At 47.9% G+C, this 27,667-nt stretch overlaps 1 protein-coding gene across 1 annotated transcript in view; it reads right to left on the bottom strand.

Moving 5' to 3' along the window:
• KY (kyphoscoliosis peptidase) overlaps positions 1 to 27,667 on the bottom strand; it is a 46,455-nt gene that overhangs the window by 9,630 nt on the left and 9,158 nt on the right. The window contains exons 4-9 of the mRNA XM_061421085.1: positions 18,294 to 18,368; positions 16,280 to 16,342; positions 12,747 to 12,829; positions 11,117 to 11,225; positions 9,061 to 9,178; positions 317 to 505 (exon numbers count right to left, since the gene is read on the bottom strand). Coding sequence (XP_061277069.1) covers positions 317 to 505; positions 9,061 to 9,178; positions 11,117 to 11,225; positions 12,747 to 12,829; positions 16,280 to 16,342; positions 18,294 to 18,368 — 637 coding nt within the window. The remainder of the gene's footprint in view (positions 1 to 316; positions 506 to 9,060; positions 9,179 to 11,116; positions 11,226 to 12,746; positions 12,830 to 16,279; positions 16,343 to 18,293; positions 18,369 to 27,667) is intronic.

The raw sequence follows: 27,667 nt of genomic DNA, 5'->3' as shown, positions 1-27,667 counted from the left end.
AGGAGGTTCTCAACCCTGCCTTTCTTGGCACTTGCCCTGTGGGCAGACTCTGTGCTTTTAGCCCTTGGGTGGAAAAGGAGCGCTGGGGAGCCAGAGGGGAACTGAGACAGGGAAGGGTGAGGTGACAGAAAGGTCACCTGTCACCAGCCTGGAGCTAGCTCACCCCTGAAGCCAGAGGAAGGGGGAGAGGGTCCGCAGCACACAGAGGCCCCCAGCTCTCCTTCCCCTTCCACTGGCCTTCTCCGCTGCCGCCTCCTTCAGGCTCCTGCCTCCGCTGTCTCCATTGACCAGACCCCCGCAGAGCTGAGGTACTCACAGGAAGGTGAATTTGGACGTGGAGGAATCCACCAGGCCACTGCCCCAGGTGCTGTCCACCAGGTGCCATCTCCCCTCCAGGAACACAGCATTCCAGGCATGGTCAAACTCCCCAGAGAAGCTCTGCCCCAGCTGGTAGCCAAAGCCCTTGGAGTAGCCAGGCACGGTCACACACTGCACTCCAGCGATCCTGGGGCGGGACACAGGCTCTGAGAGGCGGCTCCTGCTGGGGGTCCCTCCGCCCCTGCAAGTCTGTCTGTCTGTGGCCCTGCCTCAGGCCTGTCTGCTGTCAGTCCCTCCATACCTCTCCTATTCCCTGCCTTCCACACAGTCACACACACACAGCCTGAGGGCTTTTATCTGCAGAGGTGGAGGCTGGAGGCGACATGGGCTGGCTGGCTTGTCCCCCGCCACCTCCGGCACAGACTGGCTGCAGGCTCCTCCAGCCTGTACACAGCCCTTGGGACTGTCTCTCCCCTGAGCTGACCTGGGGGCTCTGCTGGCAGCTGTAGGAGGACACCGGTGCAACAGCGAGTTCCGCCTGGTGAACATGGAAACCAGGAGCAGGACAATGTGCCAGAAAAACCAGAGTGACTCTAGACACATGGCTGGGGAGCTGGGTCTAGGTGACATCTAGGTATCAGGGAGGGGTGCTGGATATGAGGGTGCAGGAGGAAGCTGAGCCCACCTCCCCTCCACCCAAACCGGTGATACCCAGGATGCTCGCACCAGCCCATCAGATGGGGCTCAGCATGAGCTGTCTGCCGAATCCGCCCTCCCCTCGCATGAACTGGGGCTGCGCTCCTAGTGTGGCTGGGCCTCTATCAGGGAAGTGCCTGGTGGGGGTCCCTTCAGGAGCAGGTCTGCAGCCTCAGTTGCTCTAAACAAGAGGTCATGGAGCCTCAGGGTAATGGGGTGAAATGGCCATAGGACAGGCATGGGGACAGAAATCGGACATTATCCATATAAAAATGAATGTTTAATGAACAATTAGCATAATATTGGATTAAATATGACTTATCTGCATTTACATATCACTTGTTGAGAGAACGAGTGGGGCAAGATGTGGAGCTTGCAAATCACCCCACACGGCCTGAACTCCCCTCTTCTGCTCAGCGGCAGGCCTGCCCTGTTGAGGCTCCTTATGGGTTGGGAAGTTTTACAGCCACCCCATGCCCCCCACCTCCCTTCTGCCTGCCACTTCACAAAAGGAGATTCAGGCTCCCCAGGCTGTCAAAGAAATCCCATGAGAACAGACCAGCTGGGCCCGTGGGAAGGATTTCGGAAGCACTTGGGGGTGCGAGCAGAGAGCAAGAGAAAGTAGATCCCATGTCAGGATTCTGCGGGTGAAAGGGAACACTGACTCCAGGAGCAGAAGGGCCCCCCAGAGGCAGGAGGCCCAGCATGGGTAGGTCCAGAAGCCCGGAGCAGGGGCAGGGGGAAGAAGCAGCCACACCCAGACAGCCCCCTCCTCATTTGGCTACACTGGGATGCGGGGCCAGGGGGTTTGTTTTCAGGAGGTGGGATCTGAATGAGTGCAGTCTCAGAGAAAAAAGGCCTCTAATACTTAGAGGTCTTTTAGACCCTCCCCTTAGAGAGGGGAGAAAGTGAAAGAAAGTGAAAATGCAGTGAAAATGCAGTTGCTCAGTCATATCTGACTCTTTGCGATCCTATGGACTGTAGCCCGCCAGGCTCCTCTGTCCATGGGATTTTCCAGGCAAGGATACCGGAGTGGGGTGCATTGCAGAGCCACCAGGGAATCCCTGAGAGGGGAGGGGTGCGTGCAAGGCCAGAGGGGTGGGATGAAGATGATGGGATGGGAGGGGCCTTCCATTGGAGGTAGGGCTCCACATACTCAGAGAGTGGATAAGGAGAAGGAATGTGGTGAAAAATATTTAGCGAGATAAGAGATGCTCCTGACACATTCACTGTTAATTGACAACCTTCTACAAAACCCCATCATCAGCACAATCCCTGAGTGTGTGTATGTGTGTGTGTGTGCGCACGCGCACAGAGAACCAGAAATAGAGGGGGAGGGCAGAGTGAGAAGACAGCGCAGAAGTCATCCGGTCTCTTAGTGATGGGATTTGGGGTGATTTTAATTTTCTTCTTTAAGCTTCTCTCTATTTTTAAAATTTTCAATGATGATTATGTGTTGCTTTTCGAATTGGAAAAAAAATCATAAGTGCTACTTGAAAATGACACTTCTAGTGAGTTATTTTCCTTTCTTGGCCAGAACATTGGTGCCCATGAATTTCTAGGACTGGAGGAGGGAGAAATGAGTGGCCGGCATGTGGAGGATGGGGAAGGGGCTGCTTCGCAGGGAGGGGAAGGGAGCTATGGTCCTCAGGAGCACACTTGTCCTCCACTCAGAGCCACCCGACATGAGGGGAGGCAGGAGAGGCACTGAGTTCCCACGTGGCCTCCAGGAGCTATGATAAAGATGGGCTGGTGTTGATGTGGGTAGAGGGCTGGCTTGAGCTAAGTGTCCTGGGAGAAGCCGTGGCCCTGGGCAGAGGTATCCTCTCACCCAGGGCCAAACTGGAGGTCAGATTTGAGCACCAAGTCGGGGAATAAGCGTGAACGCCCCACCCTGTGCCTGGGAAGGGCTCCCTGAGGGCTTGGGGCTGGAGGGGGTGAGACTGGCCTGGGTTGAGCCAGGAGAACCCGTTCATTCCATTGTGACCTTGCCAGGCTCATCACAGGCAAAACGAAAGGTTGGCGTTAAATGATCTCTAGGGGTTGATTCTCCACTGACAGGCTGAGGAGAAGCTGGGAGGGCTGTGGGGAATGCCTGGGGCAGAATAAAGATGAAAAAATCCCCTCAGCGGTAAGCTTCTGCCATGCTTGACTATGATGTGAGGATATTTTATTACCTGGCAGCAGTGTGCAAGATGAGTTGGACAAAGCAGTCGTAATGTAGAGCATTATTGTTAATAATCCATAACTCTCATGCAAAAATGTGGAACTAGTCATTCTAGCTGCTGGTTGCTGGTCAGGTGACCCACAACCACCTCAGGCCTCCAAAGATTGCTGACTGTACACACTCCGTGCAAAACACTCTACAGGGGATCATATCCCCTGTACGATATAATATCCCATGTCATATCATTTAGAAATGCAATAAATACTACAACATAATAAATTATGATGCTCTAAAAATAAAGCTCACTGGCCACCCTCGATGTTCTCATAGTAGGAAGAGAATGAATATGTGAATCATGACAAAAATGCTAGTGATCAGCACAGCTCTTGGGCTTCCCTGGTGGCTCAGATGGTAAAGAACCCACCTGCAATGCAGGAGACCTGGGTTTGATCCCTGGGTTGGCAAGATCCCTTGGAGTAGGGCATGGCAACCCACTCCAGTATTCTTGCCTGGAGAATCCCCATGGACAGAGGAACTTGGCGGGCTCGTAAAGAGCTGGACACAACTGAGAAACTAAGCATAGCTCTTTCAGGAAACCCAAAGGGGAAGGAATTTGCTGGAAAGATCTGAAAGAGCACTGAAGAAAAGGCAGAGGATGAGAAATACTTCCACCTCTTAAAGAACCCCGACCAGCCATCCTAGAGCCCAAAATATCAGCCAAGGAGATGTGTCTAGTAACCTCAGGCTGCAGAGTCTTGGTTTTTACTTTTGACAGTTTGGAAAACCTCAGCGCCAGGGGTAATGCTGAGGAGACGATGGATCCAGACTGTGACTGTCACTTTAAACAGCAGGGTGCTCAGGGCTGGTGCACTGGGATGACCCTGAGGGATGGGATGGGGAGGTGGCGGAGGGGGTTCAGGAGGGGGAACACATGTACACCCATGGCTGATTCATGTTAATGTACGGCAAAAACCATTACAATATTGTAAAGTAATTAGCCTCCAATTAAAAAAAAAAAACAAAAACCAGCGACGATCCGGGCCCCGGCAGCAGGATGGCTGAGCGGCCTGGGGTGGACGGTACACTCCACACATCAGCCCCGGACCACAGTGGGCTTCCTTAGCTCTGACCACTTCTCCCTGGATGTCGGGACCACATGGGAAAGAGGGAGGGTGGAAAGGACGAGAGCTGTAGGAGAGGTAGCGAAGCATGCACTGTTTTCCTCTCTTGAGAAAAACACTGTGATTTCTAATAGTAAAATTAGGAAGCATGGTTTCATTACCTTTAAGCCCAACGGCCAGTTTAACTGGGCAAACACATGAATTAGAATTTTTTAGGGCCTGCAGTTCCCAAAATGGTCCCCAAGAAGGTCACAGAAAACAAATTTATGGTTCCCAAAGGGGAGGAGGGGGGAAATCAAGTAGGAATTTGGGATTAAAACATACACACTACTATACATAAAATAGATAACCAACAAGGTCCTACTGTATAGCACAGGGAATTATATTCAATATCTTAAAATAATCTATAATGGAAGAGAATGTAAAAATGAATATATATATATATGTATAACTGAATCATTTTGCTGTACACCTGAAACTAACACCACATTGCAAATCAACTAGATTTCAATAAAAACGAAGTGTGTGTGTGTGTGTATATATATATATATATTATTCCAAAACGAGATTGAAAGCAAAAGTTGCTCAGTTGTGTCTGACTCTTTGTGACCCCATGGACTATAGAGTCCATAGAATTCTCCAGGCCAGGCCAGAATACTGGAGTGGGTAGCCTTTCCCTTCTCCAGGGGATCGTCCCAACCCAGAGATTGAATCTGGGTCTCCTGCATTGCAGGCAGATTCTTTACCAACTGAGCCACCAGGGAAACCCAGTTTGTGGTTTCTACACTGCAGCATGACATGCATAACCATGACTTATGTTTCACAGTTTATGCAGCTGATTTGTTATAAAGTTGGCAGTGTTTATATTTCTGCTATATGGTCCTCTTCTCCTTTCCTTATGCCACTCCCCCGCTTACAGTGAGGTCAGTAACTGTAATCATGGTAATAATTCTCACTCCACAGGCCTGTTAGAGCTTTTGGAGGTTGACTTCAGGATCTCCTCTGTGACAAGTGAGGAGTCAGCAGTTCAGAGAGGGAAGCTGACTTGCCTGGGGACACACAGAGGGCTTGGGGGCATCAGTGCCAGGACTCATGGGTCCCGATGCCCAGTTCAGGAGGATCTGCATCGCACCAGCCTTTTTGTACAGCAAGATTTGTTTCAATCCATAAACTTCCAGGTGGTATACAGAGTAAAATTAAAGATTGGTTTGCCATAGTGATGCAATTCATCTTCATGAGCACTGTCCTTTGATGTATCTAAAAGGGTGGTGGGGTTTAGATGTTCCTTTCAGAGGCCATATAGGATGGAGATAATTTAAGGTTATCCTGTATATCCAGCCTTCGGGGCCTCTGGAACCAAGCAATGTTCTGGGATTGTCTGGGACATGATGCGGAGCAGCAGCACACCGCTGTGACAGCTGGAAGATGCATGGGAAACAGACTGACATCTGATTGGTGACAGCCAGTCTCCTCCGCATCAAAGCCTGAAACTGGTAATAAGCTCTTGGCTTTCTCAAAAGTCCCTGGAAAATCTGCTAGCTGGTGGTGTTAGAGCCGTGGTAACAGGGGAAGAAATTGAACTGGAGGCTGACTTGCTGGCAGAACTCTGGGGAATTAAGCATGACCCTTGCAAAGAAATGAAGTGGAATTCGTGAAGGCTGTCGGGGAACTGAGGCAAAAGCAGAGACATGAATGCTGGACGAGAGAAAGTCAGAAAGAAATTGGACCAGCAGTTACAAGCAACAGTACTAACAAAAAAGGCACACTGATTACTTGAGAAAGACGATGAGGAAATGAATGATGTTGCAAAAATATCTGAATTCCCCACCAAATTACTTTATTAAATCAGTCTTTAATGAGGCCATTGCAAGGAGGCAGACTGGACTGGTAGAAGTAATGCCAGCTATGTGGACACAACTCTTGCTGAGAGGCCACTCTGACAACCAAGCAGGGATAAATCAGCAAGTGTGGATTGCACGTCCTTGGTTATTAAGGGATCTGCTAATGAATTTACCAAACCCTCAGCAGTTATTTTAAAGAGAAGAGGACTTAGGAAAGACGCATGGCTGAGGTTACTGATCTTTAAAGCCAAAGTTAAAGGAATTCAGAGAACTGTGAGCTATTGTTAAATATCCCAGACTATGTGGAGAGTATTTCACAGGGTAACTGCCAGGTGGGAACATAACTTTAAATGATGCAAAACGTTGGTCTTTTAATGATCAGCTTCAGGCCAGAAAATGGCCCTTGTTAAGCCTCTGGACTAGGCCAAAGAGTTGACAGTTCCACTCAAGGCCAATGTCAATTTTCTGAGCCTATGTGAGTCTATGTGGTCTGTAGAAAAGTTCTACAGAGCAAAGACACTCCAATACTGAGAGGACAGGGAGGGTTAAAAATAATAGCCCCCAAGTTCTCCTTTACTCCTGCCAGTAGTCAGTGGAGTCCCCAGTGTACAGATGAGAAAACCGAGGCTCCCAGAAGCTTCAGTTCAGTTCAGTTCAGTTCAGTCGCTCAGTCATGTCCGACTCTTTGTGACCCCATGAACCTCAGCACGCCAGGCCTCCCTGTCTATCACCAACTCCCGGAGTTCACTCAAACTCACGTCCATCGAGTCGGTGATGCCATCCAGCCATCTCATCCTCTGTCGTCCCCCTCTCCTCCTGCCCCCGATCCCTCCCAGCACCCAGAAGCTTAGTGCCTTCCAAAGGGAGCAAAACGAATGAGTGGGACGTTAAGGACTGGAGATCAAGGACTGGTAAACTAACTGAGGCCTAGAAGAGTCTTTCTGGCTGTGAATCTGGCACTCCTTCCATACCATGCTAAGAAGACTTCTACTGGATAAGAAATATATACTCTGTGACTTAAAACCCCAAGTGTTTTCAAATTTGCAAATTAAGATGAAAATAATTACACTCTGAAAGATGCTAGGTTCCAATAGAGCTGAGCGTAGATGGAGGGTTATTCCCTTATTTAAAAAAAGAAGGTCCAACTCATACAAGTCCTGTCATTTCCTGTCACTGAGGGCCTACTGTGTGTAGGATTCTGAGATGGATGTTCAAAGGGAAAGAAGAAGGTGGGGGGAGACACGAAGACGTGTAAAACCTATAAGAAGAAATGAGCATAGGCAAAGCCTATATGAGAGAACAAAGTCCAGAAAGCAATAGGACAAAATGTTAAGTGTTCTCTAACTGGTAGGATTCAGAGTAGCTTAATTTTCTTCTGTTTTCTTCTATGCACTTTATAAATCACCTATAGTTAAATTTTATTTTTAATTTAGAAAAGTGATTAAATAAAAGCCTAAGCAAGATCTGAGCTGGTGTATAGGTTTGTTGATGGCATCTGGGGAGGGAGAGGTGGAGCCTAAAGAACATTGAGAGGCAAGGCGAGCAGATGGAGCAGGATTAGCCGGAAGTGAGGGCAGTGGCAGAGGGGGCAGAGCTGGAAGGGAGGAGAGGCTGCAGTTTGGAGGACATTATGGGGATAGTGTGAGCTTTTAGTCTTGTTCAGAACCTAGGGCCCGGGAGCCAGGGCAGGGGGCTGGTGAGGACCCGGGTTCCTAGAAGCCCTGAATGTATGTGGGGTGCCTGGGTCTGGGGTAGCGTGGGAATGTGGGGGGGTGGGTTGCAGAGGGCTTGGCATCCTCTGCCCGCTGACCCTCGGGTCCCCTCGGGGGCTGTGGTCTCAGGGGTGGGCTTGGAGGTAGGGGACGGAAGAGCAGAGAGAGAACAGAAGGGATGGAACAGCGTGTCTGTGATGGGTGGTGGTGATGAGGGTGGGAGCCTGGAGGGCTGGGGGTCAGGCCCGGAGTGGGTGGCGGGTCCCCCTGGGAGCAGGACATCGTATGGCCGTGGTACAACACTGTCACACCACTACCTGCCCGTGGACACTTTAGTTATCGTCTCTACTCTTGGTTTGATGAATTGCCCCCTGCAGTTCTGGTCGGCTGAGGCTTGGGAGCCTGAGCAGACTCATTCCCAGAGGCCAGCACAGGCAGTGGGTGCAGTCTGTCTACCCCCCTGGGGAGGGGCTTTGCAGTGGCCCCCGAGGCTGGCTGATTGTTACTGGAGGAACACGGCAGAACTTAGACAGTGGGCACAGGAAACTGTAGGGTCAGCAGGGTTCCCCCAGCCTGGAGTCCGTCTCCAGGTCACACAGAACCGGCAGTGAGGTCTCCAAACAGCAATGCCTTCCCTACCAGCCACTCGCCTGCTCTCACCACCTCTGTGTCGCCCCCCGCTCCTCCCCCACCCCGCCCCAGGCATCCTGGCCAGGTGCTCGCTCCCAGAGCATTGGAAACAGAGCCCAGAGGAGCTGCTGCCCAGTGATTCAGCTTTTCCAACGGACACATTTTTTTCAGGTGGGGGGACTTTGTTCCCCCAAGAGGCCCCTGCGCCAGCCCCGAGGACAGCCTTTCATAGTCCTCCTGGCGCCTGCAGCCATGGTCCTGGCATTCCCACATCTGCCATTCTTCTAACCTTCAGCTGCACAGAGATGGGAGAAGGTGGAAAAAGGGCCTTTTATAACCAAATTATCTCCATGCATTCATCTGCCATTATGTTAATGTATCGCGAAGCCCGGCAGATGGTACAAAGTCAATTATGCTGGTGTTAAAAAGGGAGAAATTGACCTTTTCAAGACTCACTTGGATTCAGAGTAGAGTTTGCAAACTCCCATTTCAGGTCCAGTGCGTGGGTGAAGGCACAGGGCAGTTGGCAGGGGGAGGCGCTGGGTCAGGGTGGTCAGCCTGGGAGCACTTTGTACCTGCACATTCTCTCAAAGAGCCCAGCGTAGCCGTCACAGTTGGTCTTCTGGGTCTGCAGGATGACAGTGGGTTTGAAGGCCTGGCGGTCCTTCTCCTGGGCAGCCTCGATGTCGTATTCTGGAGAGCAGAGAAGGAGGCTGTGAGGAACCAGGTCCTTGGAGATGAGCAGGCTGGTGCAGAGGAGAGAGGGGTCCACCCCTCTGCCCCTGCCCTCTGCTCTGCTTCCAGCATCATGTGGGCTGGCCTCCCTTGGGCCCAGGAGAGGCTGCTGTGGACTGAAGGGAACAGGGCCCCAGGCTGGGTGATATCTGGGAAATGTACCCTTGGGTGGTGGGAGGAAGCGCAAGGCATTGGCAGAAGGGGCCACCCGGCTCTTTAGGTCTCTGAGCAGGGGCTGGAGGGGAGGGGCCAACACGTCACTTGGGCAGCTGGGGGCTCTGCACGCAGCTCTGTAAGCAGAGCCAGTGAGGCTGCCCCCCACCCCTGCTGCAGCCCCAAGGCTAAGGCCTCACGCTATGCACATGGAGCTGAGTTACTGTTAACGCTCTTCCCAAAAAGAGAAGACAGGCCACTTTACTTGGCTAACGAGAGAGCCTAAGACCTGTGTGAGGCCTTGAGGCAGAAATCATTGTGGCCTTTGAGGCAACAAAGGGTGTGTGTGTGCCCACGTGTGCCCACGGGATGTGTGTGTGTGACGGTGTGTGTGAGGGTGTGTGTGTGAGGGTGTGTGTATGTGTGTGAGGATGTGTGTGTGTGTGTGAGTGAGGGTATGTGTGTGTGTGAGGGTGTGTTTATGTGTGTGTGAGGGTGTGTGTGGGTATGTGTGAGGGTGTGTGAGGGTGTGTGTGAGGGTGTGTGTAAGGGTATGTGTGAGGGTGTGTGAGGGTATGTGTGAGGGTGTGTGTGTGTGTGTGAGGGTGTGTGTGAGGGTGTGTGTGGGTATGTGTGAGGGTGTGTGTGTGTGTGTGAGAGTATGTGTGAGGGTGTGTGTGGATATGTGTGAGGGTGTGTGTGTGTGTGTAAGGGTGTGTGTGTGTGAGGGTGTGTGTATGTGAGGGTGTGTGTGTGAGGGTGTGTGTGTGAGGGTGTGTGTGTGTGTGTGTGAGGGTGTGTTTGTGTGTGTGTGTGTGTGTGTGAGAGAGTGGGGGCCGCACACAAAGTCATATCAGATGTTCTGATTCCCATCCTGCTCCCTTATTAGGCCCAGGCTGAACTGCTGAGGTTGACGTGGCAGAAGGTGGCCCTTCAGGTCCTGTGGCCAGATGGCCTACCTGTGTCAGGTGAGTTCATCCTCTAAGCTGCGTCCCTAACTGCCGCTCTGGGAGGACAAAAGGAAAGCCCAGTGACAGCAGGTAGGGGATCTTCGCTGGTCACTATGTCGCAGGGAAGTCTCTAGAAGTCCATCCTGCCACTTGGCTTCTCCATGGTCTGTAGGAGGCAGCAGGCCAGCTTCCCCTTAGCAACCTCCTGGGGCTTTGCCTGAGCTGGTCAGACAGCTGAGGGGGTCCTGTGCAGAGCTGGGGGCAGCTGCGTGGCCCCTGGCTCTCAGAACTTGGAGACCAGGCTGAGAGTGGCAGCGAGGTCACTGGTGTGGCAGTAAGGAACAAGCAGAGGGGTGCCCACCCTTCCTGGCATGGATGCTTTGAGAAACCTCTGGTGCTGCAGTAACTTTTCAAACAACTTTGACTCATCCCCAGCCACCTCCTTCCTGGAGATGACCTACTGCTCTGGGTTCTCATCTCTGTGGAGCAGGTCGACCAGGAAGGCAGGACTGAGGGAAGGCTGTAGCTGGGTGATGGGACTCAGCTCTGGCTGTGGGCAAAGGGCCAGGTGGGATCTCTACCCCTGGCCCTTCACAGAGCACACAGACTCGGGGGCGTAAACACGGACAGCTGGTGCGTATGAGTTAACCTTCCTTAGTCTGGTTAATGAACCCTGGGAGCCCTTCTCCTCCACCTTCCATCTTATTGCACACACACTGGTGATGGAATTAAGCCCAGAGATGCTCCTCTGGGAACGGTGTCCCAGAGCCAGCAGCTCCACAGGCGGGCCTACCTATGTGGTGGCAGATCCAGATCCAGATGGCACGGACAATCTCCAGGTCACTGTGGGCCTCCTGGAGCAGGTCACTCACCAGCTCCTCAAGGCCACTCTTGACTGTCACCTGGGGAGTGGGAGGGGTGTGCTACATCAGGGCCTGAACATTGGGTATCCATAGGCAAAAGAATGAAGTTGGACCCCTTACGTCATACTGTATAAAAAATTAACTCAAAAATAATCAGTGACCTAAATATAAGAACTTAAACCATAAAACTCCTAGAAGAAAACACAGGGGTAAATCACCATGACTTTGGGTTTGGCAATGGATTCTTAGATATGATGCTAAAAGCATGGGATACAAAAGAAAAAATGGATTAATTGAGCTTCATAAAAATAAAAACTTCTGTGCATCAAAGGACAATATTAAGACAGTGAAACGATAACTTACAGATGGAAGAAAATATTTGCAAATAATGTATCTGATAAAGGTTTAATATCCAGAATATACAAAGAACTCCTGTATTTCAACAACAAAAGCAAACCCAATTTTAAAATGGGCCAAGGACATGAATACACAGTTCTCCAAAAATTTAGATGGCCAATAAAAATATAAAAAGATGTTTATCATTAGACGCTTTAACCTCTGAGCCACCAGGGAAGCCTATCATTAGTCAGTAGAGAAGTGCAAATCAAACCTACAGTGAGATACAACCTCACACCCACTAGGATGACTGTAGTTTAAAAAAAGGTAGGCAATCACACACACACACACACAAAGGCGAAAATGTGAAGAAATTAGAATCCCTGTACATTGCTGGTGGGAATGTAAAGCGATGCAGCTGCTGTGGGAAAGTTTGGTAGTTCCTCAAAAATTTCAACGTGGAATTACCATGCAACTCAGCAATTCCACTCCTAGGTATACACACCCAAAAAACAAAGACAGATCCTCAGATACTTGTTCACCAATCCTCCTAGGGGCAATATTCACAATAGCCAGAAGGTAGAAACAATGTAAGTGGCCAGAGATGAATGGATAGCCAAGTATGGTATATCCATGCAATGAAATATTACTCATCCATGGGAGTTGGTGATGGACAAGGGAGGCCTGGCGTGCTGCGGTTCATGGGGTCACAAAGAGTCGGACACGACTGAGTGACTGAACTGAACTGAACTGATGAAAAGGAATGAAGTTCTCCTACATGTTGCAACTTGGATGAACCTTGGAAACATGATGCTAAGTGAAACAAGTCAGACACAAAAAGACACAGTGTATGATTCCACTTACCTGAAATACTAGATAAATTCATGGAGATAGTAAATTGGTTATCCATTCATCTCTGATGGCCACTTACATTGTTTCTACCTTTTGGCTATTGTGAATATTGCCCCTACGAGGATTGGTGAACAAGTATCTGAGGATCTGTCTTTGTGTTTTGGGCCTATGTACCTAGGAGCAGAATTAGAGGTTGCCAGGGGCCTTCTGTCCCCCGTCCACACGCTGTGGAAAGGCACTCAGGACCACCCACCCAAGGGACTCAGGATGCACTCACGAGGGTCGGGCAGAGGCTTTGCCACCCTGGGTTAGGACACTCCAAGCTGTCTTGAGGGGTGGGGGGCACACAGGCAGAGGGGCCAGCTCTCCTACCTGTGAGGCATAGGTGTCCAGCTTCTCAAACTGCCGCAGGTCCAGGGCCATGGACTTCAGGCTGGAGCGATCCCAGGGGTAGGCTGGAAACACAGGGAGGCTGGTCAGTGGCTGTGACTGGCCAACAGGACTGCCTGGCGCAGGCCTCCCTGTCTTTGTGAGGAGCCGTGACTGCCTGACCTTCAGCATGACTCCTAGACTGAAACACTGCTCTCAAGAGCTAGATCTCCTAGAACGATTCCTCTTTGGGAACTGTCGCAACTCCTCTAGTCCTCTGGGAGATTCACAGGGACCCTAAGGAGACCTAGAAAGTCAGCAGTAAAGAGACTGCACCTCAGTGAACTCAGCAGCCCCAGGCAGACTGCGATAGAATCCCTTCTCCTACCAGGTAGGTTTCTGCAGATTCTCTGCTAGCTTTTCCAGAAACAGTGCTCTGTGGGAAGCATCCAGGCAATGCTGCTGGCCCCTGATGCCCTGGCTTTGGTGCCCCGGGTGGCTGTGCTGCAGGGCACTCTGGGTGTTGGAGGAGGGCATGGTGGTTCTTGGCCACTTGGGCCTCCATGCGGTGAGGTGCGTCTGGCACCCAGACAGGCTTCTTCCCTTGCCCGTGATCAGCTGGAGACTGACTGCATGCACCATGAGAAAGTTAAGAGTTCTGGCAACAGGTGCCTAAGGTAAGGTGGGGGGCCCCAAGGGAGGCTGAGTCTCAGAATCCCTCACCCATGTCCTGCCTTTCTCAGAGGGAGTCCAGACCCAGGGCAGACTCAGATAGCTACTGCAGAGCTAACTGATCAATGGTCAGAGCAACCCAAGGATGGACAGGCAGCAAACCCCTGCCCCAGCCCAGAGAAGAGCCTGGGTTTTGGCTGGGTCTTTCTTATTCAAGGCCCAGGCTGACCAAAGTCAGGCAACCTGGGTGGGAGGTCAGGGAGGGAGTGGGAAGAGGATGGAGCCAAAGGGGCACTGATCCCCCACCTCCAGGGGGTCAACTCTCATTCTGCCATGTCATGATGGAGGGGGCGGTGAGTGAGGGGTGCTTTGGGGGCCACAGGACATGACAGCAAGCCTGGGAGGAGCAGAGCGATGGGGAAAGTGCCTGGTGGGACTACACACGGCCTGGAATGGCTGGCCGACATCTCCCTCACTGGGAGTTGCTGAATCCAGTAGCCTGGTCTCAAGCATGTATCTGTGGGGTACCTGGGGGAGTGAATGAGATAGTGGGTCACGTGGTAAGGTTAGAGGTGCTCTGCTCCCTGGAAGGGTGCAAAGAGGGGGTCCTTTGCAGGCAAGCACAGAACAGGGATATAAAACCTCTGTGCCCAGTGCGGAGCTGTTCCTGCATGTAACCCACACATCCTTTGAGGACAGCCCCCTCTATTTTTAATTTAAGCAGAAGAATAATTTATTAAATGTTTTTAAGTAGGTACACAAGCTCCAGGAGGAGCAGAGCAGCAAGCACGGAGGCTGCGCAGTCAGAACCGGGGCTGTAAGTCACAGTGGAAAGGAGTTGGAGACAGTGTTTTGGAGGCAGAGCTGCTGTTCTCACTGAGATGGATGCAGTGGCTTCCTTGGTGGGGACAAGGTGTCACCACCAGCTCTCGCCTAAGCTGCTCTGCAACACTCCCTGGGCTGGCACTGCATGTGAGGCACTGCCAGCGGGTTAGGGAGCTGGCCATTGTCCAGCCACAGAGGAGATCCCAGGCTCCAGTCAAGTTCAGCATCAGGAGCAGGCCACATGGATTGTTCTGCGTGTCCCCACTGATGCGGGCCCCTTCCTGTTAGGACCGAAGCCTTTTACTTCCTTCTCAAGCTCAGATTGGCTTTGGCCACCTCTGTCTGCTCCCTCAGTCCCTGCTAACCCGCTGCAGTAGTCCTCACATGGGGCAGGGTGGGGAGCCTCTGACACACCAGGATCTGAGGCTATTCCTGTCCTAAGAGAAGGCAGGGTGTGTGGTGGGTGGGCAGGCAGTGCAAACTCCACTTGAGGCTGCGGCCTTGCTCAGCAACCCAGCGTCTTCTTTCTTCATTTTCTGCTCCTCTACAAGGACCAAGACCTTCCCTGGCTCCCCTCCCCCGATTGCCTCCAGCCTTCTGTCTTGCACAGTTTTACCCAGAGGCTCCCTGGAAACCCAGTGCCATCATGGCTCACCTGTCTCATGCCAGAGCTGGGATTTCTCCCCTCTGATCACTCAGATCACCTCAGAGCCTATCCTGGGTGGTCCACCATGGGGCCCTCACCCAGTTGGGCCCTCAGAAGGGATGGGGATGCAGCAGTAGGCCCTGCTGAGCTCCCCCCATCTCAGTGTCCTCTCCCCCCATGGACTGTGGCTCCTGCACCTCTGACAAGGGCCGTCACGGTGACCTAAGTGGATATGAAATGGACTTACACGTTTAACAAGCTTCAGCTCTGCAAATGAGGTCTCCCCTGCCCCCATTTCGAAGAAGGATGGCATTTCTAAAATGGGACTGAAAACCCTATTATTAGTTTTACCCTTTCTTGGTTCCATTTTACAATATCTGAACATTAAAAATACCCATAATGATTTATGCCTCATTAAATTTACTTTTTGAGCAGATTATGTAAGATTTGAATATGATTTTGCATAAATACATTTAAAATACCAGTGGCATTAACTAAATTATTCTCATTTTAAAGCAAAACATTAGGAAGAAGTAACAAAATGTACTAAGCCTTAGATGCCATCTGGTCTACTGAGGGGGAAACTGAGGCACAGGGAAGGTGTTGTTGCTATTGCTCAGTTGTGTCTGACTCTTTGTGACCCCATGGACTGAAGCACTCTGTCCTCTGTCCTCTGTCCTCCACTATCTCCCAGAGCTTGCTCAAATTCAAATGTCCATTGAGTCGGTGATGCCATCCAACTATCTCATCTTTGGTCACTCCCTGCCCTCAATCTTTCCTTGCATCAGAGTCTTTTCCAGTATTGGAGCTTCAGCTTTAGTATCAGTCCTTCCAATAAATAGTCAGGGTTGATTTCCTTTAGGAATGACTGGTTTGATCTCTTCATTGTCCAAGGGACTCTCAAGAGTCTTCTCCAACATCACAGTTTGAAAGCATCAGTTCTTTGGTGCTCAGCCTTATTTATGGGAAGGTGAGTGAGGAACAAAATTAGGATTTGAGCCCAGGCTGTCCATCACCCTTTCAGGATTTCTTCCCCTGTCTCACTCTGTTGATTCACATGCCTCCTACCTTACAGACACTTGCTTTAAAACTTAATTCAATTCTGAATTCTGTTCTAATGTTTCCCATAATGGGCTGCCTTGTTATTGGTGGGGTTTGTGCTTTAGCTTTGGGATCACATCTGGTGTGTGAGCTTTTCACTTCTCCACCTGTGTCCATAGCAGATATTGCCAGTCAATCATGATAGTCTTGTCCTCTGAGCCCCGAGATGGCCCCAGATACCCAGCTCTAAGGAGCTGGACTGCTCCAGGGAGCCATTTCCAACTGACTGCAGATTGGCTCATGAGGCTAACCCAATCTCAGAAAACAATCCCAAGAAGGCTTTGCAACTTACCATGGGTATCTTTCCCTCCAGGCTGCCGGGGTCTTGTGTTTCCATTTTTATCAACTTGTAAACCTACAATATCCCAAAGGTCAGGAGTAGAGACACTTCAGAAGAAATAGAAAGGCAAGCACAGATGATTCTCTGTGTGGTGGTTCTGACCCCTCATCTTCACTCTCCCTCTCACAGTATTCCTGCTCTCATTCCCACCCACCACCAAACTACTGCTAGGATTGCCCTGGGCTTTCTGGTGAGATATGGAGGACTCAGAGCCAATGGGGGATGACAAGAAAGAGGAGTTCAGTCTGTGAGCAGAGAAAGAATGTTCTAGGACATCGAGGCTTAGGATTACTCAGCAGGCCTGGAGTCCCTGTTCCTGCCTCCACACTGGATGCTCCTGCTGTCTTGGACCACAGCTGGAGATCCTGAGGGTGTCAGTCAATTCACACTGCCAGATGATCTCAGGAGAACTGATCATGAGCAGACATGAGAGGGGAAAGAGGGGAAATATTCCTCAGGAAGGTTCAAGGGCAATCAAATCTATAAATGCAAGACTATTAAGGCAGTGTGTGTGTGTGTGTGTGAGAGTGTGTTAGTCGCTTAGTCATGTCCGACTCTTTGCGACCCCACAGACTGTAGCCCACCAGGCTCCTCTGTCCATGGAATTCTCCAGGCAAGAATACTGGAGTAGGTAGTGATACATTCCCTCCTCCAGGGGATCTTCATGACCCAGGGATTGAACCCGGGTCCCCTGCATTATAGGCAGATTCTTTACCATCTGAGCCACCAGGGAAGCCCAGTAAGGCAGAATGCTCACTAATTGTCATTAGACTCCATAAACAACAGGAGATAATTTCTTGCTGATTTGAAACCAGGTCAGGAAGATGTGGGTCCTGGATGGAACCAGGAGGAGCTGGGGATAGGGGTGCCAAGGGAAGTTATTCTTTGCTCTTGAAGGTCATTGTTGGCTATAAATAAAAAAAAATAGAAGGTTGCAAATGTACGGAGGTCATTCTGAGAAACAGTGGGCCTTGTCTTTCTTCTGTTCATATTTTGTTTCCATCTACATTCTTTGGTAGAGTGATAGGGGTTCAAAATAGTAGCCAGATTTTTTGTGTACTTAACTATTGCCTGGCTTGTGCTTTATTGACTGTCTCACGTAACCTCACAGCAATCCTTTGAGGGACCTTGAATCATTTTCCTCCTTTTGTACATAAGGAAGTTGAGTACAAAAGAGAGGTTAAGCTACTTACCTGAGGTCCCACAGCTGAGATCTGACCCAGCTAGCTGACTCCCAGGGCCTGCCCTCCCGATCTCCTGGCTGCTGAGGTCTGTAGGACCAGGCAGCCCTTGGGGACCTGCACTGCGGCTCCCCACCCCGCAAGTGGACGTGCAGTGCACGTCAGCCTGGGCTGTTCTGCAGCTTCTGTTCCTTGGCTGGAGTTTCCCCAGGCCCCTGTGTAGCCCCAAGATGGACAGATACAGGGTAAGGACCATGAAGGGAGCAGTGGAGATGTCGCAGGCCTGGGTCTGGGCCCGTGCGCAGAGCACGGAAGGCAGCCAAGCACAGTGTAAGGGCATGGGCTTCATTTGGACCTGGGTTCTGATCTGCTTCCTAATCAGGAGACAGGCAGTTATCTCACATTTCTGAGCCTTTGCTGATCTAAAAAGTAGGGCTAATACTGGTGAATAACAAAGAGTTAAAAACCTATTGAGTGTACAGTGCTTATGGACAGTGCATACCACTTTTTAAGCAGTCAATACACGGCGTCTAAGAACAACAAAATTCTTGTGATGAAATTCGCGTTTAGCTAAATGCCTTGTGTGACCCAAGAACAGGGGTTATTGAGTGTGGAGAAGAGCGTGTCCCAGGGTGAAGCTGCCATGGCTCTGCTGGTTCCCTGTGTGTAGGCTCAGGTCACTCCTCCTTCCCCCAGAAGGTTCCCCGGGTTGGGCTCTGGCCCTTCCAGCTGCCCCAGCCCTCCGTGCCACCCCTCCAAACATGAGCAGCCCTGTACGCACGTACGTTTAGCTAAGGAAAACTTCTTGAAGAGTTGGGGCATGGCATCCCGAGGGTGGACCTCCACAGTCAGCTGTGTTCCTGCAAAGGAATAGATAATATTCTCAGCCAGACGCTGCCAGAAAAGGGTGCAATGTCTCATGATGGATGTTTGAATAACAGCACACAATTGGTTGTAGACCTTTCTTTTCAATATGCGGATAATTTTTGTTTACAAAACCCCAAAGCAAGAAATAAGCAGACAGTTTCCAGATCTGGGCAGGATGGGGTAAACAACTTCCACCGTGTCTCTCGCACTCAATGCACTGGAAAGAATGAATAGACCGACTGTTTGAGGACGCTTCAAAGCAAATGCTAGAAGGCAAACTGGGGAAGAAGATTAGAATTTAAAGCATCATCAAATTGGCAGAGTTGACCATTCCCTTCCCCTATGGCATTACCTAGACTGGACTCAAAGGCAGACCCAAATGCATAAGGGCACAGTGGATGCAGAGAAAAAGTGCTCCAAGAGAAGCTCTTTCTTTTGGCTTGTGGAGTGAGAAAGGAGAACTCGAAGAGTCATAGTGGAGGAAACCCTCTCTTGTTTTTTCCCTTTTTTCTTTCATCTCCTGACTCAGCCCCCAGGGAAATTCTGCTGGCATCAGTACAGCAGTGAGTTTGGTGGCCCAACAGACACCTAAGTCTTTGTAAGGGAGGTGGTTACCAGTGAAGCTGTGATTCCCAATAGTGTAGGGGAAAATACTCATTGATTTCTTTCCCTCTCTCTGTTCTCTACTGGTTGTTTCCAGATGCAGACACAGAGATGCACCCAGAAGAGTAGGAAAGCTAAAGTCCCAAGATTTAGGGCTGGAGGACTGGCAAGTGGGTTGTAAAGAGGAGGGAATCAAGAGAGCAATTCCATAAAGTTATGGATGAACTCCTGAGGTCACCTCTACATGAATGGATCTCATTCACATTGTGCACGTGCTCATCCTAAACATGATACCACAGTCTTTGAGAACTAAACTACGGTATAAAACAATGGCTTGATTGGCTGCTGTGAGGTGCATGTGCGGTGCAGACCTGGCAAAGGCTAAAATACTGTTACTCAGTATAGAGGGATCCTGGAAAACATCAACTTAAAAAGGAAAAGAAAATAAATAGATGCTAACCTGACGGTGACACAGATTTTGGAATTATCAGCCAGAGATTTTAAAACAGCCATGATGACCATGCTCTAAAAAGTGAGGTAAATAGTCTTGAAATAACTGAAAAGGCACAAAGTACTAGCAAAACTTGGAAGATAAAAAGAAGAAACAAATAAGAATTTTAGAACTGAAAAATACAATTATTTAAAAAAGACCTGCATAGACTCAATAGCAAAGTAGAGATGACCAAAAAAAGAGTCAGTGAACTTGAACAGAGAGCAATAGAATTACTCAACAAGAACAACAGAGGGAAACAGTGAACAGAACCTGTGGGATGGTACCTGAAGATTTGACACTCCTGTTACTGAGATCCCAGAAATAGAGAAGAAACAGTGTGATGCAGAAAAATATTCGAAGAAATAATGACAGAATAATCCACACAACCAAGAGCTGGTTCATTGAAAAAATCAGTAAAATTGATAAACCTCTAACTAGAGTGGCCAAATAAAAAGAGACAAGACACAAATCAGGATCAAGATGCCAATACAGGAATTAAATGAGGGCTATCACTCTAGATCCCATGTATACTAAAAGAATAATGAGGAATAGTAAAATAACTCTATACAGGTAATTTCTGCCACTGAAATGGACCATTTCCTTGAAAGCTATAAACTATCAAAACTCACTGAAGGAGTAATAACCTGAAATTTCCCATATGTATTTTTAAAACTAAGCTTGTAGTTCAAAATTTTTCAAAAACAAACAAAAAGCAAACCCAAACCAGGTCCAGAAGGTTTCACTGGCAAATTCTAACAAAACTGTCATAGTAGTTTAATTTTCAATTTTGCACAAGATCCTTCAGAAAATAGAAGAGCAGCAAATACTTCATATGTATTTTATGAGGCCATCATTAATCTGATTCCCAAACCAGACAAAGACAGTATAAGAAAAGAATACTATAGATTCAATATCCCTTGTAAACATAAACATAAAAATTCTCAACAAAATATTAGAAAATTAAATCCAGCAGTATAGTAAAAGAATAATATACCACTTTGGGAATGCAAGGTTAGCTCAATATTTGAAAAAATCAGTGATTGTAATTCATCATATTAGCAGGCTAAAGAAGACTCACATGATCATATCAATTGATACAGAAAAAGCATTTGACAAAATTTAATATCCACTCAACAAACCTCTCAAGAAACTAGGAACAGAAGGAAGCTTCTTAATCTGGAAAAGGGCACCTACCAAAAACCTAGAGCTAACCGGATATTTAATGGTGAAAAGTGTAAATCTTCCCCCCCAGGGATTTGGAACAAGGCATGGATAGCCACTCTCACTGTTCCTAATGAACACTGTACTGAAGTTCTGCCCAGTGAAATAATAGAAATAAAAGAGAAAGAAAGAAAAGTCATATAGATTACAAAGAAAGAAGTGAAGCTCTCCTATTCACAGGTGACATGTCTGTCTACATGGAAAAATCCCAAATAACCTACACAAGAATTTCCTAGAACTAAAAAGTAAGTTTAAGAATGGTCACAGGATACAAGGTCAGCACCTCAAAATCAATTATATTTATGTTGACAATAAATGATTAGAAATTGAGTTTTAAAATTACTATTTCCCAAGGCTCCAAAAAATGAAACAGTTAAGTGTAAATCTTTAAAAAAATGCAGGAATTTTATGCTGAAAACTAAAAAATATGATCAAACAAATTAAAGCAGACTTAAATTCATTGGAAAAGACCTTGGTGCTGGGAAAGATTGAAGGCAGGAGGAGAAGGGGACGACAGAGGATGAGATGGTTGGATGGCATCACTGACCTGATGGATATGAGTTTGAGCAAGCTCCGGGAGTCGGTGATGGACAGGGAAGCCTGGCATGCTGCAGTCCATGGGGTCACAAAGAGTCAGACCTTACTGAGGGACTGAACCGACTGACTAAATACACAGGGAAATATGTTATGTTCATGAACTGGAAGACTCAGTATTGTCAAATTGGCAATTCATCTATAGATTTCATGCAATTTCAATTAAACTCCTTGGAGGAATTTTGTAGATTGTAAATATAGGCCAGATGATTCTAAAATTTAGATAGAAAGATATTGCAACTAGAAAAATCAAGTTAATTTTGAGAAAAAGATAGGAGAACACCAATGGATTTTAAGATGTTCTATAAAGCTACAGTAATCACACAGTGTGATATTGACAAAGTGATAGATATATAGCTCAATGGAACATAATAGAATTAAGAAATAGACCCACACAAATACGGCAAATTGATTTTTTACAAAAGTGCAAAGACAATCCAATTAGAAAACGGGTAAAATAATGGATATCTCACTAAATAAGAGTTCAACATGATTAACCATTAGGAAAATGCAAACTGAAAACAGAATGAGATACTACATCTATTAGAAGAGCAATAATAAAAAATAATGATAATGCTATATGCTGATAAGGTTGAAGAGAAACTAGATCCCTCACAGATGCTGGTGATATTGTAAAATGATGCAGCCATTCTGGAAAATTGTTTAGCAGTTTCTTAAAAAAACAAAACATGTACTTAACATATGACTCAACAAGTATACTTTTGTGCTTTTATCCCAGAGAAATGAGACTCTTTACATTCACACAAAAACATGTACACAAATGCTTATAGAAGCTTTATTCATAATTACCCCAAACTGGAAACATCTAAATGTCCTTCAGTGGGTGAATGGATAAACACCTTTTGGTACAGCCATGTCAAGCGATACTTCTCAACAATACTCTTAGGAGTGACGGGAGGATGTGAATCTATACAAAGAGTCTGTACAAGGGAATTTTGGGGGTGACAGAACTGCTTTGTATTCTGATTGTGGTGGTGGTATCATGAATCTGAGCATGTGTTAAAACACATAGAACTGCACACCAGAAAATCCAATACTGTATGCTAATTGAAATTAAAATAAAAATTTAAAAATACCAATCAAATGCAAAAGTAAAAGTAGAATTAAAACAGAACTTATGTGATACAGAACAATGTAAAATAGGTGACAATGCAAAGCAGGATAATAATAAACATGTTTTTGTACCCTGCCTTCTTCACTTGTCTTTACATTACATGTTACTGAATATCATCACAAGTCATTTTAAATGGCTGCATAGTACTCTGTTCTACAGATGGTTTATAATCATAAGAAGAAATTTCTGTTTGTTGGATATTTAAGAGTTCCCAAATGTTCTGCTATTTAAACAATGATGTGATGAACATTCTGATGTTGTCTAGTTGCTAAATTGTGTCTGATTCTTCTGTGGCTCCACAGACTGTAGCCCACCAGGCTCCTCTGTCCATGGGATTATCTTGGCAAGAATACTGGAGTGGGTTGCCATCTCCTCCTCCAGGGGATCTTCCTGACCCAGGAAATGAACCTGCATCTTCTGTGTTGGCAGGCAGATTCTTTACCACTGAGCCACCAGGGAAACCCAAACATTCTGACACACTGCTTTACACACTCTTCAAATCGGTCTCTTCAAATAAATTCTTAAACATGTATTGAAGAGTATGGAGATTTTTAAGGCTTTTGTTAGATATTGGCAAAATCTCCTGAATGATTTTATGATTCTCTCAACAGTGTAAGAGAGTGTCTACTTTGCTCACTCTTTCTGTGTTTAGTGGCAAAATTGGTTACAATACTTTGTATTTCCTTCCAAAAAGAGGTCTTTCATTCCTTCCCACATTTGGGCTGGCCTGATGATGCAGTCTGGCCAATTAGCATGAAATGATGCTGTGCAGGCTTGGAACCTATGTCAAGAGACTCTGCTGCTTCCACTCCATTCTTGGGATTCCAGCCACAACTGCCATGTAACTGTGCCTAACCTAGCCTGCGGAGGGCAAGAGACCACAGGGAGCAGAGCAGAGCCATCGCAGGTGAGGCCACCCTGGACCAGCTGATCTTCAGCCAGCCCTCCCACTGACCACACACAGGGGTGAGGCTAGCCAAGACCTGCAGGCAGCCAGGTGTGGCTCAGACAAGAACATCCAGACAACCCGTTAACTTGTGAGCTGTTAAATGTTTTAAGGAACTGAATTTTGGGGTGGTTTGTATTGCAAAAATTTGACATTTGATTGTCATTAATCCTTTAAGTTTTTTAAAAAATCAATGAATAGTGACATCTCACTGTTTTTGTGTATTTATTAAGTTTTCAGTATTGTATTTTTTTTTCAGTATAGTATTTTATTTGCCGTTTTAAACTTATTTTGTGAATTGCTTATTTACCTACTGATGTGGTATTTTTTTCCTTATTGATTTCATAAGAACTCCATTTACTAATCCTTTGCCTGCTAAATGTGTTTTCACAGAATAACAATACTGACTTTCTTGTGTAGCTCATAACCTTGCTCTGCGTGTTAAGGAAAGTAATTCTTAAACAAGTTTAAAAGGTACAAAGTGGCCTCCAAGGGATTACTTTGAAGGGGTTAACATTCATTTTGACTGTAGTTTCTAGCACATTCACTGGCAGAGAAAATCAGCCTGTGACTTGACAATTAGGATGTTAAGTGTTTCAGAGTTCAAAGCATCATTCAGCTCTGGTCAGAGGATCTGCTACCATCGCCATGGGCAGCAAATGACGGCTGTGTGTCTTCCCACAATGCCCGGGGCAGGGGTCTACTCACCACTGCCTTTCCGCTTTCTCCCCCGAACACTCAGAGCTGGTCTTCAAAGTGGGTGCCAAGCTATACTTGCCCACTAGATGTTTTATAACAAAAAGGATTTGAGAAAAATGGCCACTTCCTCCCCTTTTGTAGGTCGCATCACACAACGAGCTGAGAAGTTCTGCAGAAGTCTACTTGACCCAGCATTATTTCGTCAAACAAAATTTGGAAAACGCTGGGCTGCAACAGTCTCTAGAAGTACAGAGAAGCTGCAAAGCTGACCTGACTATTGGTTTGAAAGTGAAAATTGCTCAGTCGTGTTTGACTCTTTGTGACCCCATGGACTATACAGTCCATGGAATTCTCCAGCCCAGAATCCTGGAGTGAGTAGCTGTTCCCTTATCCAGGAGAATCTTCCAAACCCAAGGATCGAACTCAGGTCTCCTGCATTGCAGGAGGATTCTTTACTAGCTGAGCCACCAGGGAAGCCCAAGAATACTGGAAAGGGTAGCCTATCCTTTCTCCAGGGGATCTTCCGGACCCAGGAATATGAACTGGGGTCTCCTGCATTGTAGGTGGATTCTTTACCAGCTGAACTACCAGGGCTCAACAACAAACCTCTTTCCCAAACTTCTCCTAATGTCCAGGTACTTCCAACCACTCCTATCCAGCCATGTTGCTATGTCAGAGAATGAGTGAGCTGAAAATCAAAACTCTATAAGCCCTTTCCGAGGTGGGTGCTGAGGTGGTCTCCCACTGGGCACTCGCCTGGCTGGAAGCTCACTAGCCAGTCACCCCTTCATGCATCAGTCACCCCTTCTCACCTCTCCCTTCCTGAACTGCCTCGCCTCTCCCTGGCCCCCCCTCCCGGGATCTGACATTTTCCTGAGGCCCCCTCCTGGCTCTGCCCCAAGTGGTGCTATTAATTGTCACTCCCTTGAAGAGAATAGCAAAGCTCCCGGCCTCCCTGATGGGTGTGATTCTTGCTCTCATTCACAGGTGTGCAAGGGCACTTCTGGGAGGCTTCTCTGCTCCAAACGGTCCTGGACCTGGGCACACTATCCCCAGTGAGCATGGTTGCAGTATCACCCCGTGCTTCCTAAAGGTGTGAAGTGCTAAGAGTTTGCCAAGTACAACATTCCTTACCAAACAAAACTCTTACTTTAAAGAAAACATTAATTTGCCAATGATAAAAAGTAGAATATCATTTGGACAAACTTTAAAGTGAGATCTAAGCCCTAGGCACAGTCAGATACCATGATGCTAATCTTAGTCACAAGTATACCCAAAGGAGGCCTTCCTGGGATTTTGGATCACCTGCCCCAGACTTTCTCATGTTACCGCTTCCCAGTTCCACCAGCTATCACTGAAACAGCATTTTGTGAAGCTGAAACTTTGGCTGTCTTAGTAAAAGCATATTAGGGGTTATTTTCTGCTACACCTGAGAAGTGATTGCCAGACCCTGTTCCCACCCCCAGAGATGTGGCAATGCAGCAGGCAGGCCTAGCCTTCTACCCCATCAGGAGAGTCCTCTCACCCAACAGCTTCTCTCCAGGTCTCTGCGGGTTTGAATCAGGCTTTGTCTGAAGACCTAATTTGCTCTGAACATCTAATACAGAGATGGCAAACAGATTTTGTGTTGTTCATTAACTCTGACTGATTGGAAGTGGCTGCCTGGAGCGCTTATCAATTAGCAAAGACTGTCAGGTGTGTGCGTGTGTATATGAATGTGAGTGTGTGTATGCATACATGCGTGGGTGTATTTGTGTGTGTGCTGGGGCAGGGGGTGGTGGTACGGCATTCATGTCAGATATTTGTCATCATTGACTTAAGACGCTCCTTAACTCTGTCCATAACTGGCTGTCACCTTTACAACCTGGATTCTCTGCCTTCGAATTTTTCCTGCAGTAGCTGAGTTAGAAAATCTCAGCTAAAGTGTTTCTAAAAAAACCCAACTCTTAAACAGCCCTGGGCTGGGTGTTCAGAGGTTTCTGCCCAGAGTGTGGTAGTCAGCATTAGTGCAGGAAGTGTAAGCTCTGACACCCTGGGAACAGCAAGCTGACTGATGATGGCGACAGTCCAGCTCTGCAGATGCCGCACCAGGTACAGTCTGACTCAGGGTGGAAGCCCTGAGCAGCAGCTCTAGCTGTGGGGTGACTGCGAGTGTGCCAGAGCTCAGGGCCAAGGCCACAGGGCACCAGCCAAGAGGTGTGATCAAGGCTGTCTCCTGCAGCCTGACTGACCCTGGCTTCCATGGGGCTCTTGAAAACCCAGGGCCATTCATGATTCTTTCTGCAGAATGGAGCTCACCAGGGATGTCCCAGGTCTGGAAACACGGCAGTTGGAGCCTAGTGCAGCCCTGATCAAAGAAGGCACAGGCAGTCTGCCTGGGGATGAGGGTAGGTGACCAGGAAGGAGGCCTCAACAGAAATCTGATTTGCAAAGAGTAACTTTTGGGGCCTGAGGTCACTGTGGCTTCTATAATCACTCCCCTCTCATCAGGCCTGTCACAGATGAATCTTGCAAAGACCTCTTCCGTGTGAAGATCCAAGATTCCCATGATCATTCTGTCACCTGTTGCATAAAGTTACCACCCCTTCTGCTGGGAGCTCATCCCCAGAGGCCGCGTGACCTGCTCCTTCATCACCTCCCTTACTCAAATGTCACCTCAGGGATGCCTTTCTCAACCACTCTATTTTAAATTGTTCCCTGTGGTAGCTGCATGATGGCCCTCAAAGATATCCATGTCCTAATTTGGGAACCTGTGAATGTTACCTTCTACGGCAAAGGGGAGTCTGCAAATGTGGTTCAGTTAAGGATCTCGTGATAGAAAGGTGATCCTGATTATCTGGGTGGGCCCAGTGCCACCACCAGGATTATTATAAAACAGAGCGGGATAGAACTACTTTACAGAGAGAATGCAATGTGACGATGGAAGCAGAGACTGGCGTGATGCAGCCACAAATCCACAAGTGCCAGCAGCCTCTAGAAGCCAGCAGAGTCAAGGAAAAGATTATCGCCCAGAACCTCCAAAAGGAACCTGATGCTGACCAAGAGACTGATTGGCCCAGTGAGACTGTTATGGGATTTGTAGTCTCAGAACTGTTGAAGAGAATATCGTTGTAGTTGCTAAGTCATGTCCGACTCTTTGTGACCCCATGGACTGTGGCCTGCCAGGCTCCTCTGTCTGTGGGATTTCCCAGGCAAGAATACTGGAATGGATTGCCATTTCCTTCTCCAGGGGATCTTCCAGAACCAGGAATTGAACCCAGATCTCCTGCATTACATGTGGATTCTTTACCACTGAGCCACCTGAGAAGCCCATTGAAGAGAATAAATACATTTGTGTTAAGCCACCGAGTTTGAGATTATGTGTCACAGCAGCCACCAGAAATGAATACTCAGCTGTGTGACTTCCCCCTACATGCCCCTTCCTGCTTTATTTTCTCCCCCAACCTTATCTGACACCTTGCATTTTTCTAGTCAGGTTCATCAGTTTCTCTCACCAGTTGTCAGCTTCACAGGGAGGGAACCTTGTCTGTTGTGTTCTCTGATGGATCCCCAGTGCCATCATCCAGATGTGCTTTTTGTGAAATGAATGGATCAGCATGAG

The sequence above is a fragment of the Bos javanicus genome, chromosome 1 (assembly GCF_032452875.1).
Source record: "Bos javanicus breed banteng chromosome 1, ARS-OSU_banteng_1.0, whole genome shotgun sequence".
In the NCBI taxonomy this organism is placed as follows: Eukaryota; Metazoa; Chordata; class Mammalia; order Artiodactyla; family Bovidae; genus Bos; species Bos javanicus.
Note: the sequence above shows the minus strand (reverse complement) of the source record. Positions and strands in the feature narration are given on the sequence as shown.